Source organism: Garra rufa, chromosome 3, assembly GCF_049309525.1.
Source record: "Garra rufa chromosome 3, GarRuf1.0, whole genome shotgun sequence".
Classification (NCBI taxonomy): domain Eukaryota; kingdom Metazoa; phylum Chordata; class Actinopteri; order Cypriniformes; family Cyprinidae; genus Garra; species Garra rufa.
In genome coordinates this window covers 43288057-43301289 of record NC_133363.1, presented here as the reverse complement: position 1 = coordinate 43301289, position 13233 = coordinate 43288057, and the positions used below count along the sequence as shown (strand labels likewise).

The 13233-nt window shown below is 37.0% G+C and overlaps 1 protein-coding gene across 1 annotated transcript in view; it reads right to left on the bottom strand.

Moving 5' to 3' along the window:
• Positions 1 to 1636: 1636 nt before the first annotated feature.
• Positions 1637 to 13233, bottom strand: part of aldh1a2 (aldehyde dehydrogenase 1 family, member A2) — a 29968-nt gene continuing 18371 nt past the window's right edge. Inside the window, exons 8-13 of the mRNA XM_073837111.1 lie at positions 7184 to 7286; positions 6343 to 6527; positions 4721 to 4885; positions 4452 to 4609; positions 2637 to 2711; positions 1637 to 2548 (exon numbers count right to left, since the gene is read on the bottom strand). Of these exons, the coding sequence (XP_073693212.1) occupies positions 2476 to 2548; positions 2637 to 2711; positions 4452 to 4609; positions 4721 to 4885; positions 6343 to 6527; positions 7184 to 7286 (759 nt within the window). The 3' untranslated portion in view covers positions 1637 to 2475. The remainder of the gene's footprint in view (positions 2549 to 2636; positions 2712 to 4451; positions 4610 to 4720; positions 4886 to 6342; positions 6528 to 7183; positions 7287 to 13233) is intronic.

Sequence of the window (13233 nt, the reverse complement as noted above, 5' to 3'; positions counted from 1 at the left end):
ACGTTCGTGACAGACTGTGGACATTACTGAAATTTCTTCAGAAACTCTCAAGGTCTCTATTAGGTCTCCAGTTAACTTAATTGATATCCACAAGAAACACAAGAGCTCTCATGTGGGATTTGTCTTTCTTGAGGGAATGAAACAAAGTCAGAGATTTTGAAGCGATCCAAACACACTACTGTGTGATTCTAACAGATCCCTGAGATATGGCAGAAGGGGAGAAAGTGTCTCCCTCTGGAGGAGGAGCTTGTAAAGGGTGCTACAGTTCTCCAGTTCCCACCAGCTTAGCTTTCTCCGCTTATCTTGATGAAGACAAATGAACACATTCTAGCGACTAATGTTGCAATCTCATTTTAGAACATCTGCATTTATAAATGTGACACGCATTTGCTTTATCAACTACTTGGCAGAGTGTAGAAAATCCATAGTTATTTAGAGAAGATTAATTGGAGTGGAAACGTATGCCAGCGCTTATTTGAGAGATAGTACACAAATGTTTAATTCATCCTCTGGTTCAGTAGATGGGAAGGATTTTGTGGATCTATTTGACCATAAATCCTCTGAAGGAGCATAGGCTAATGATCAGTGAACGATACTTATCAGACTCCATAAGTGCTTCATCTAATAAATGTGTGTCTCGGAGGAAAGATATTGGAATTCCAATCATGATGGATGCCGCCTTTGCCATTTAACCTTGGGCAGAGTCCAAACTGGTTGAAATCTGGATCCCATAGCAGAAGCGATCATTGTGAAAAAATACGAAATTTTGCAAGGGTGTGAGAAAGTTAATATTCATTTGAATTCACTACGCACTACCAGAGTCATAAAAATGAAAATACACCCTTAAGAACCACACATAAAGTCTGTAATAACGCCATTTATTGATTTATCATGTTTTCCTTACTAAAAAGCAGCGATTTTACACTACTGTCATGTAGAAATATTGGTGTGAACTTGGTACACTGTAATCATATGAGACTCCGGAGAATTATAAATACTGTTCAGCAGACTCCTAAGGAGGGAAGGGTCGATGACACCATTGTGCAACAACGTCAAATGGATTAAACAATCCTTCTAAGGCCTTTCGCCTGCAACTTTCCAACACTTTCCTGTGTTGATGGGTTCACACTTATAAACATGCAACACTGTCTTTGAGGTGAAACAAACCACTTTTGTTCTTCGATTGTTGTCACACATTAACTCATAAGGAAACGGTTCAGACTCATTTCCACACAATCCACAGGAAGGCGAACTAACACTGTAGTGGTCTTTCTGTGGTCTAGTTCAAAGCTCTGTGTTGTCCTTTTCTGCGCTTCCAGATCTAGACCAGCACTGTGTAACGCAGCCAAGTCTTTTCATCATGCGTGTTGGTCTGACTAAGGATATCAGCAGATTGGCTGGGCTGCTGGGAAAATTCATTGTGACTGTTTCTTTGGGAATGCAACTTCTAAGGTAGTTGCACTACCGGGTGCTTCTTTTATCTGGCTCATATTGCTCATAGCTAAAGAGCTCTTACTAAACAATCTCTGACTCAGTCTGTTCTCACCCGGGCTGACATAAATCTGAATACTTATAGTCATCTGAAAAATGCAACTGAAGCAGAAATTAGACAATTAGAACAATTAGGAAATCAGACTTTGAGTAAAACATTTTAATGAAGAAATTACTCTATATCTTAACTTCTATATTCATAGTACATAATTCTTTAATCCTAACAATAAATGGGCCTCAATGAGGAATCACTTGTCGAAAATACACACCAAAGTTTTTTTCTTTCGTTTTTTTGTTGTTGAGGTAAATCATTTTTGTTTACATTGGTCAAGACATCGACAAAGTTATACATAGTAAAAACAATCAAACAATGAAATGAAAAATAAAAACACAAAGCAATTACACAATTTTTTAGAATTAATACTCATTCAAAGAAAACATCTTTTTTTCTGAGATAGAGAGCTTCAGTGGTCTTAGTAAAAACTAATATGCCTACTAGATTTCTACCCAGTGGAAAGGCAAGTTAATTATGAGGTTTGAGAATGGCACCCCTCAGACACGTCAGACCTCCTTCAGCCGTGCGGTGCGTGAAAACACCTGGCGTGGGAGATCAGCAGAGAGAGCGGTCGTAGTCTGTTAGTGTCTGCACGTTGCTGGTGCAGTGGTCAAAAGCGTAGCCCTCTTTCACCGGGACTCCGAGTGCTTTAGTATGGTTAGTGGAGCCGGCGAAAGGAGGTCACAGCTGGAATGGGTGTAGGCGGTTAATTGTGGCGGTGGATGTGGAGCCGCTAGTGGACGCGGGATGGAGATGAAGGGTAGTTCATGATAACAGCCTATGAGGATGCAGGAGAAGAGGTGCTCCAATGCAGAAGTGATGAGTGGTTACAGTTTGGTGTTTTACCACTATAGACAACCAAAGGATAATGGCTAGTGGTTAACCTCAGAGGAAGACTCCCCGCTGCTAGGAACGTACATATTTGTGCTTTAAGATGTCTTCCCTGATATCTTCATTGTAATGGTTTTCACCTCTGTGTACTCTTTCAGTCCGATCTCCCCCCTGGAAAATTAAGAACAACAGTGTCAGTGGAAACGCCAATGTGTAGAAAATGCGATTGTGATGTTGTATCACTTGTAAATGCACTTACAGTTCACGACCATTGCCGGACATTTTGAATCCTCCAAAAGGACACTGGCAGCTCAGCGCATTATAACAGTTGATCCTGCGCAATAAAACATACATTGTACAATCTTAGTAATTTCATGGCATTACATTGTTAGTTTTCTAGACATAAATGTGCGTCATATCTCAAGATTTCAGGCCTTCAGGAAATCTTTCGCCTTCACACCTAATTACAGATCATGTGGATTACTATTTAAATGACTGGATTTAAATAAACATGACTACACTGCAAGGCCTTCTTTTCTTGCTCTGTATTTTTGTTTTACAGTACAAATATCTCAGCATTTAAAATGTCTCAATCATTCAAAAGTTATTAGCTGCCAATTCATTTAATTTTGATAAATCTTTTAGAAAGTAAGACTATGTATCTTATGTCATTTTGCTTCTCATATAAATATATCTAATGTATGTTTGACTATTTTAATGAAAAACAAGACAAAAGTACTTGTTTAGAAAATTATTAAGATGTGCATATAACCCAATGATATTAGGGCCCAAAACTATGTAAGTCTGTAGGTAATCGCAACTTTATCTTTACAATTCTGACTTTTTTTCTCGCAATTGCAACTTTATGTTACCATTTTTTTGACATTTTTCTCGGAATTGCATGACATAAACATACAACTCTGACTTTTTTCTCAGAAATGCGTAATATAAACTTGCAATTCTGAGAAATAAAGTCAGGATTGCGAGATGTAAACTAAGAATTGTGACCTTTTTTTCTCTCAGAATTGTGAGTTTACATCTCTCAATTGTGACTTATCTCTCAGAATTGCGTGATGTTAACTTGCAATTGCAAGAAATAAAGATATAAAGAAAGAAATAAAGTCAGAATTGCGATATATAAATTGAGTTTATATTGCAATTGTGACTTTTTTTCTCAGAATTGTGCTATATAAACTCGCAATTGACAGAAATACTTGACTTTTTTTTCTCAGAATTCTGAGTTTTATTAAGGTGTGCCTAACCCTAATTCAGTGATATTAGGGCGCAAAACTATAGAAGCCTGTAGGTAATTGCAACTTTTTATCTCGCAATTGCATTTTTTTTCTCAGAATTGCGTGATATAAACTCGCAATTGTGAGAAATACAGTAAATTCTGAAAAATAAAGTCAGAATTGCGAGATATAAACTGAGAATTCTGACTTATTTCTCAGAAAGGCATGACATAAACTCGCAATTTTGACTTTTTCTCAGAATTGCGTGACTAACTATGATGAGATGTAAAGTCAGAATTGCGACAAACTCAGAATTTGTCTCAGAATTGTGAGATATAAACTGAGAATTCTGAGAAATAGTCAGAATATTAAGATATAAACTGAGAATTCTGACTTTTTTCTCAGAATTGCATGATATAAATGGAGAAATCTGACTTTTTTTTATCAGAATTGCGTGATATAAACTCGTAGTTGTGAGAAATAGTCAATTCTGAGTTATAAAGTCAGAATTGTGAGATATAAACTGACTTTTTTTCTCAGAATTGTGAGTTTATATCTCGCAATTCTGACTTTATAACTTACAATTGCGAGTTTATATCTCAATTTTAAGAAAAAAAAGTCAGAATTGTGAGTTTGTATTGTGCAGTTTTGAGAATAGAAGTCAGAATTGCAAGATGTAAACTCGCAATTGTGAGAAAAAAAGTCAAAACTGTAAGATAAAAAGTCATAATTACCTTTTTTATTTTCAGTGGCGGAAATGGGCTTTCATACAAAACGAAACAAGTGGATGACATTTGTGTTTTGTTTTGTGTGAGGATCTGTTGATGTGATATAACTCTTACCAGACAGTGCCGGCCTGCAAAGCTGCAGAGACCGTCATGGCCTTGTTGAGGTCTGTGGTGAAGACTGCTGCTGCCAGACCATATTCTGTGTTGTTGGCTCTCTCAATCACTTCTTCCATAGTTTTAAACTTCATGATCTGCTGAACTGGCCCAAATATCTGAAAAAAAGTTGTTGTTGTTTTTTTTTTATTAGTATTTTTTATAATACTTTGGCTCAGTATTTAAACATTCAAAGTTAGATTCATCATTCAGAGATCAAGAAAGCTTACCTCCTCCTTGGCAATGCGCATGTGGTCCTGTACATCAGAGAAGACTGTGGGCTCCAAAAAGTAGCCTTTAGAAGGAGGAGCTTTGCCGCCACACTCCAGTTTAGCTCCATCAGTGATGCCGCTCTGAATCAGCTCCAGTACACGTCTCTGCTGCTCTGCACTAATCTGACACAGTCAACACAGAGATGATCAGCTAATGAGTCCTGTTTCTTTATTTACTCTGACTATTGCAACAAACATCAGACTTTTTAATCATATGTAATAATACACTATTATACATTACCATGCCAAAGTTTAAATTCGTTAAGGTTTTAAAGGCGTTTTTGGAAGAAGATTTTTTTTTTATAAATAATATTAATATTATTCAACGGTTTTATTCATGTGATGGCAAAGCTGAATGTTATGCATCCATTATTCCAGTCTTCAGTGTCACACGATCCTTCACTATTTATTGTAATATGCTGATTTTGAACCCAGACTTCTGAATGAAAAGTATACAGTATACAGTTGAGGTCAAAAGTTTACATCCCCCTTAGAATCTGCTAAATGTTTATTTTACCAAATTAAGAGGCATCATACAAAATGCATGTTATTGTTTATTTAGCACTGACCTGTATAAGATATTTCACAAAAAATATCTTAGAAAATAATAGTTGAATTTATAAAAATTACCCCATTCAAAAGTTTACATCCCATTGATTCTTAATACTGTGTTCTTACCTTAATGATCCACAGCTTTGTGTTTTTTGTTTAGTGATAGTTGTTCATGAGTCCCTTGTTTGTCCTGAACAGTTAAACTGCCACTGTTCTTCAGGTCCCAACAAATACTTTGGTTTTTCAACATTTTTGTGTATTTAAACCCTTTCCAACAACGACTGTATGATTTTGAGATCCATCTTTATACACTGAGGAAAACTAAGGGGCTCATATGCAACTATTACAGAAAGTTTAAACGCTCACTAATGCTCCAGAAGGAAAAACAATGCATAAAGAGCTGGGGGTGAAAACTTTTGAACAGAATGGAGATGTGTAGATTTTTCTTATTTTTTCAATTTCTAAATATAACATACATTTTTTATTTAGTAGTGCCCTTCAGAGGCTACAGAAGAAGATACATGTTTCCCAGAAGACAAAATAAATTAAATTTACCCTGATCTTTAAATTCAAAAAGTTTCCACCCCCCAGCTCTTAATGCATCGTGTTTCCTTCTGAAGCATCAGTGAGCGTTTGAACCTTCTATAATAGTTGCATATGAGTCCCTCAATTGTCCTCAGTGTGAAAAGATGGATCTCAAAATCATACAGTCATTGTTGGAAAGCGTATAAATACACAAAAATGCTGGAAAACCAAAGAATTTGTGGGACCTCAAGGATTTTTCTAAAGAACAGTGGGCAGTTTAACTGTTCAGGACATTTTTCTAAATTCAACTATGATTTTTTTTACATGTAAACGTCTTTTATGTAAAATATCTCTTCAGGTCAGTACTAAATAAAAAATAACATTCATTTTGTATGATCCTTCTTACTTTGGTAAAATAATTAACATTTTGCAGATTCTGAAAGTGGGACGTAAACTTTTGACCACAACTGTCTATGCATTATTTTTGATATTTAAGCAATTACCTGCGGTCCCTGCTCAGTGGTTGGGTCAAAGGGATTTCCAACTGTCTTTCTCCTTGCTCTCTCAGCACTCCTTCGCACAAACTCGTCATAAATGGGCTCCTCCACAAAGATACGTGAACCAGCGGTGCAGCACTGCCCATTATTGAAGAAAACACCCTGATGGGCCTGTTCGACTGCCACCTCAACTGAGAAGGAGAGAGAAAACATATTCTTAAACATCTGCCAGCAACGCACTATTGTTTAAATAAAATAAATAGCAGTCCAAACAACAGGTGACAAATGAGGAAAGTATCCCCTACATGCCAATAAGTCATTTATTAATAGACTTGGAGCTGTAAATTTCTAGTTAAGCAGCTGTAGCAAATCTCTCTCCTGTTTTCTCTGGTGTGTCTGCTGTTTATGCATACATACATGTGAGTATGTGCATCTGTGTGGGATAATGGACACCTGGGAAAAGGGTGGCAGGCTGTGGCATTTGAAGGGTTAATGGGAGCCGGCAGATTTACGGCTGTGGTGTGATGCGTCCGGGCAGGGTCCATTCGGCTGATTTACGGGGGCCGTGCTCACGGCTGCTGAAAACATTTAAAAGCTCTGACTTATGCCTTGGTTTGGTGGTCTACTTAGAGACAATAAGGACCGAGGCTTTAGGAAGTGAGATAAGCTCATTTGAATGTACTCAGGCCTCTCGGAAACATAATACGCTCAATTTTTTTTGCCCAGACGCAGCTCTGAAAGATCACTGAAGGTCTTTGATGTCAAGTGACAGAGAGTAGCACCTGTGCACAAACTGTTGCGGTGGGACAACAGGAGGGCAGCCGTAAAACAGTGTCTGAATACTTACAATCAGCATCTGCAAAAATGATGTTGGGACTCTTTCCCCCGAGCTCTAGCGTGACTCTCTTCAGATTGCTCTTTCCTGCTGCTTCTTGGATCAGCTTGCCTACCTGTGGAGAGAGAAGAGCTGCTTTAATCACCGAGACGTCGCAGAGGAGCCTCACTAAATCTCAACATCAGTGGGATGCTGTCATTAATAAATCCTACCAGCACCATTATCAGGCCTGTGAGATTGGGCACACATCTTAAATATCTATTAGTGCATACGGTGGCGGACAAAGAGAATGGAATGTCCTACACGCAACAGTATCTGCTGGTTAATCGAGAACAGGAAGAACTGACCGCAGGTTTGTGTAGGATGCTCAACACTGTTTGGAGCCACAAAATAACAGAGAAACAAGACCTTTAAAATGCATTTATTGGCTTTGTTAGTGCATAAATGAAAGCATATGTAGTGATTATTGGTCTGCTTTTGGTTTCTCCGAGATTAAGGAGCACGTTTTAGTTTTAACAAGTCAACTGTTTCATAATTCCATGTTGTTTGCTGCTCTTCCCTGAATCTGTTCTCTTCCAGCTGAATTTCACACTTCTTTAAACCTAAAGTTTCACATTAGCGGTGGACTGGCTCTCATCTTACATGCTGTTCAGGCCTGTGTAAGCACTGCAGACATCGCACAGCTGCTGTCTGTGGCCTTGCTTCACATCACAGAGAACATTATGCTCACGTCAAACTATTCTTTTCTAACTGCATGAGTGTGTGTGTGTGTGTGTGTGTGTGTGTGTGTACCTGGTATTCATCACGTTATGGGGACCAAATGTCCCCACAAGGATAGGAATACCAGTAGATTTTGACCTTGTGGGGACATTTCTTAGGTCCCCTTGAGGAAACAGGCTTATAAAACAAGCACAATTAGTTTTTTTGAGGAAGTAAAGGTGTGCACAATCTCCTGTGAGGGCTAGGTTTAGGTGTAGGGCAATAGAAAATACGGTTTGTACAGTATGAAAACCATTATGCCTATGGAATGTCCCCATAAAACATGTAAACCCAACATGTGTGTGTGTGTGTGTGTGTGTGTGTGTGTGTGTGTGTGTGTGTGTGTGTGTGTGTGTGTGTGTGTACCTGGTATTCATCACGTTATGGGGACCAAATGTCCCCACAAGGATAGGAATACCAGTAGATTTTGACCTTGTGGGGACATTTCTCAGGTCCCCATGAGGAAACAGGCTTATAAATCATGCACAATGAGTTTTTTTGAGGAAGTAAAAGTGTGCACAATCTCCTATGAGGGCTAGGTTTAGGTGTAGGGTAGGTGTAGGGCAATAGAAAGTACGGTTTGTACAGTATAAAAACCATTACGCCTATGGAATGTCCCCATAAAACATGTAAACCCAACATGTGTGTGTGTGTGTGTGTGTGTGTGTGTGTGAGAGAGAGAAAAAACATTACAATCTTCACAGCCAATTCAGCGCTTTAGAGGCTGGTGAGCAGCACTCCTAACCATAAACAAACATTTGTACATTTTTCCTTTCCGCAAAACATACTTACTGACAGTGAATATTTTCTCTATCTGTTTTCCATCAGATAGCGGAAAGAGAAAGGGAGAAGACGAAGGGAAAACAATCCTCCTCAGTTCCCTCTGACACTCTTGCTCAGTGGAAAAATTGAAAGCTGGGCTCTTTGCACGAATGTAAATGCCTACATCTCACAGATACTATAGGTATATGAGTGTTGGTCTCAGTTTTGGGAAGCTACTTTCATTTTTCCAATAATTTGAAATCGTTATGCTATAGTAAAGCTACTCTTTTAAAAAAGTGGTCAGCAACATTGCAAGCTTACTAACATTGAAGCTACTTAAGGTGGTGGCAGTGTCTTTTTAATATAAACTATTGCTTTAAAGTTTAGGGGTTGGTAAGATTTTTTTAATGTTTTTGAATGAAGAGTATTATAAGTATTATTGTAGCGTCACCAAGACTGCATTTATTTGATCAAAAATACTCAAAAATAGTAATATTATTACAACTGTTTTCTATTTTAATACATTTTAAAATGCTATTTATTTTTGTGATGTCAAAGCTGAATTTTCAGCAGCCATTACTCCAGTCTTCAGTGTCACATGATCCTTCAGAAATCATTCTAATATGCTAATTTGTGATTACTGCCATAGTATAAAACTGTTGTGCTTCTCACTACTATTGTGAAAATTTAATTATAGAAAGATCAAACATTTATTTGACATGCAAATCTTTTACAACAGCATTTACATGTCTTTACTATCACTTTTGATCACTTAAATGCATCCTTGCTAAATAAAAGTATTAATTTACTTTAAAAAAAGTCATACTGACTATTTTCAAACAGTAGTGTATAACTATAGTTATACCTATAATTCACAGGTTTTTTAGTTTTTGAAAAATATCTTAAATTGAAGATACAATGTATTACAAACTCACATTATGATTAATTATAATGCATCATACCCTTTGATAACCCTTTACATTGCATTACAAAGGTTTTAAGTAAAGTGTTACCAAAGAAAATCTAAAATTGCATGACACAAATCAGTCAAATTACAAGAATTGTCTAAACGAAGTAGTGCTAATTTGTTGGAAAAAAGTTAAAAACAGCTGAGCTGTTGTCACTCTACCAAAAAATTTTAAGTTACCAGTTCTGCAATGCTTAGTTACTCTTGGTTGGTCTGCACTCATGACCATAACTGTGACCCTGGACCACAAAACCAGTCATAAGGGTCAATTTTTTGAAACTGATATTTAAACGTAATCCGAATGCTGAATAAATAAGCTTTCCATTGATGTATGGTTTGTTAGGACAATATTTGACCGAGATACAGCTATTTAAAAATCTGAAAGGTGAAACAAAATCTAAATACTGAGGAAATCGCCTTTAAAAGTTGTCCAAATTAAGTTCTTAGCAATGCATATTACTAAACAAAAATTAGGTTTTGATATATTTATGGTAGAAAATTTACAAAACATCTTCATGGAAAATGATCTTAATATCCTAATGATTTTTGGCATAAAAGAAAGATTGATCATTTTGACCCATATAATGTAGTTTTGGCTATTGCTACAAATATATCTGTGCTACTTAATTTGTGTAGTCTAATAATGTTTAAAACATTCAAATGTGGTTGAATGTGCTTTGATTCATACAAGATGAAAGAGAAATCACACTGCACACTTGTCACTGCACACATGCTCCACAAATAGCAGCACTGGGCAGGTCATACACTGTAGAGCAGAATGCCTAACTCCCTTGAACCTCCACCCACCCCTGGCCTAGTCCTCCCTTATACACGGCTGAAGTGACTCAGAGTCTGTGTATGTACACACACGCACAGCCTGAGAGATCTGGGATACCTAATGAAGTCCAGATTAGAGCTCAGCAACACCCACAGCAGCGGTGCTGACGCGAGGAGAGGAGCAAAACCCTGTGTGGCCGCAGCCAGCGAAGAGGAAGGGCGAGAGGGTGGGGTGTATAGTGATGAGTTTCCTGTGAAAGTCAGTCAGTGGAAGTGTGGGTGAAAACTGGTGGGTTGGGAGCGCTTTCAGAGTGACGCTATGATCATCTGAGGATTTGTGTGGCCTGTTGATGTTTCTTTCTCAGTCACTGCATTCTTGCTTTATCAATGACATTTTGATTTAAAGGAAAGAAATAGTCATCGCAGTCATCAAAATAGCAGAGAACTGGGAAATTACTTAACTGTCATTTCCCACAAAAAGAAACATCTGTTGTATTTCAACAAGTGCTTTTCAAGGACACAAACTAAGTTTGTTTTCGGATGAAACAACACACTTCTGTTTGTGTGAGGAGTCTTATGTCCACACACAGAGCCACACGCAATTTTCTGTTTTTTTTAACAATGAAGATAAACACCAAGTACATTCACACTCCCGTTCAAATGTTTGAGGTCAGTAAGAGTAATATTTTTCAAAGAAGTCTCTTATGCTCACCCAGGCTGCATTTATTTGATTAAAAAAACAGTAAAATATGTTCGTAACATTATGAAATATTAAAATGTTTTATATGGTAATATATTTTAAAATGTATAGTTTTATATTTTAAAACTACATTAATCTAAATGATTGATTTTTCCAAAATTATGCCAAAAATCATTATAGTATTAAGTAAGGATCATGTTCCATGCAGGTATTTAGTAAATTTCCTAATGTTCCTAAATATCAAAACTTAATTTATTATTAGTAATATGCATTGCTAAGAACTTCATTTGGACAACTTTAATGGCAATTTTTTGCACCCTTAGATTCCAGATATTCAAACAGACGTATCTCAGACAAATATTGTGCTATCCTAAAAAAGCATACATCAGTGGAAAGCTTATTTATTCAGCTGTTGTATAAATCTCAGTTTTAAAAAATTGCCCCTTATGACTGGTTTTGTGGTCCAGGGTCACAAATTGAATGTATTTCTGTGATGGCAACGCTTAATGTTTAGCAGCCATTACTTAATATCTTCAGTGTCACATGAGCCTTCAGAAATCATTCTAATATGCTGATTTAGTGCTTAAAATCATTTCTTATTATCATCAATGTTAAAAAGAGTTGTGCTGCTTATCGAAAGTTCGATATTTATTTATTTTAAGCATTTATTTGAAATTATTATTGTATTTACTATTACTTTTGATTAATTTAATGCATTCTTGCTAAATAAAATTATAAATTTCTTGAAAAGAATGTACTCATCCTAAACATTTGAACGGTAATGTACAAGCACTTTAAAAGTTCTGTAAATAACTGAAATCATTACAGTTTTTGCAAAGCCAGACTAACAGACTCAGATAACATCATTATACACATCATGTGCTTTTTTCAGAAGACAGGTACTTTGTGTATTTAATCCGTCATATATTAATGTATTCTTGCTCCACTATGTAAAAACCCGCTGTAGCTCGATTACAACTGGGCATGTAAGCAAATTCCCTTTACCGGTCAGGCTAATGCCATCATAAGCCTTAGCTCTGTCTATTCTAAACATCACAAAATTCACGTCAATTAATAACATGCTGCATGTGTAAGAACAGATCAAAACATACCCTGAAACATTTCGATTTACGAGAGGCTGTAATTGAATAAAGGGCTTAAGGGTTCTTACCAGCGAGGCAAGTGTAGCTAGAAATAATCACTGTTTAAAATACGCTGTCACCGCAGAGTTATGTCGCTGTCGGTGAGGCCTGTTTTCAAGCGCTAAATTCTCTGTGCCTAACATGGTGCCTTTTTTCAGTCCCTGGCTTTCTATTAAATTTATACAGTTGGCTTCAAAGAGTCATTTTTCCTCTGGGGCCACACTGTAACTGTCTGATACTTAGAGCTCAATAGAGAGGGTAGTCATTATACAGTATTTACAGGACACTTATAAAGCATAAATGAACTCAGGTGTCCATTTCTTCTTTTTGTTCTGTGCTCATGACAGACCACCTGCGGATTAACATTTCACTCCCACTTCCACCTAAAACCTGTTTATTAGAAATGATTTTGAAAAGCCAGGTGGTCTGCTAAGCAGAGCATGTGTAGTATGAGACAGTAGACAGAATCCCCTATAAACACAACTTTCTTCGGCTTCTCATTATAGTCACCCACATTAATGGGGTATAAATGCACTAATCATTCACTGTCAGAAAAAATGTGCAAAAATTGTACCTATAGGGGTACAGTAGCTTGTTACAAGTGGCAGTACTCTTCCATATCTACCCCTAAAAGGTGCTTATTAGTACCTTAAATTAGTAATACATACTCTAAAGACCCTAATATACATCAAGTGGAATTAAAGAACCGGTATTTCAAACAAAATTAGGGCAAAATTGAGTTCGTTTCAGGATTTTGAAACTGCACACCAAAGCTCAGGCTGGTAAACATTTTCAAACTACCATGCCTGACGATTACATAAAAGGTGCTGTGTTTTGACGTAAAAATCTCCTGTACTTTTCTTCAGTTTAGTCTATTGAGGCTAGACAAGAGTAAGCATATTCACAACGCTTTGGTCACATGCTTTCTTAACAACGGTTTTCTCACTGATGTCAT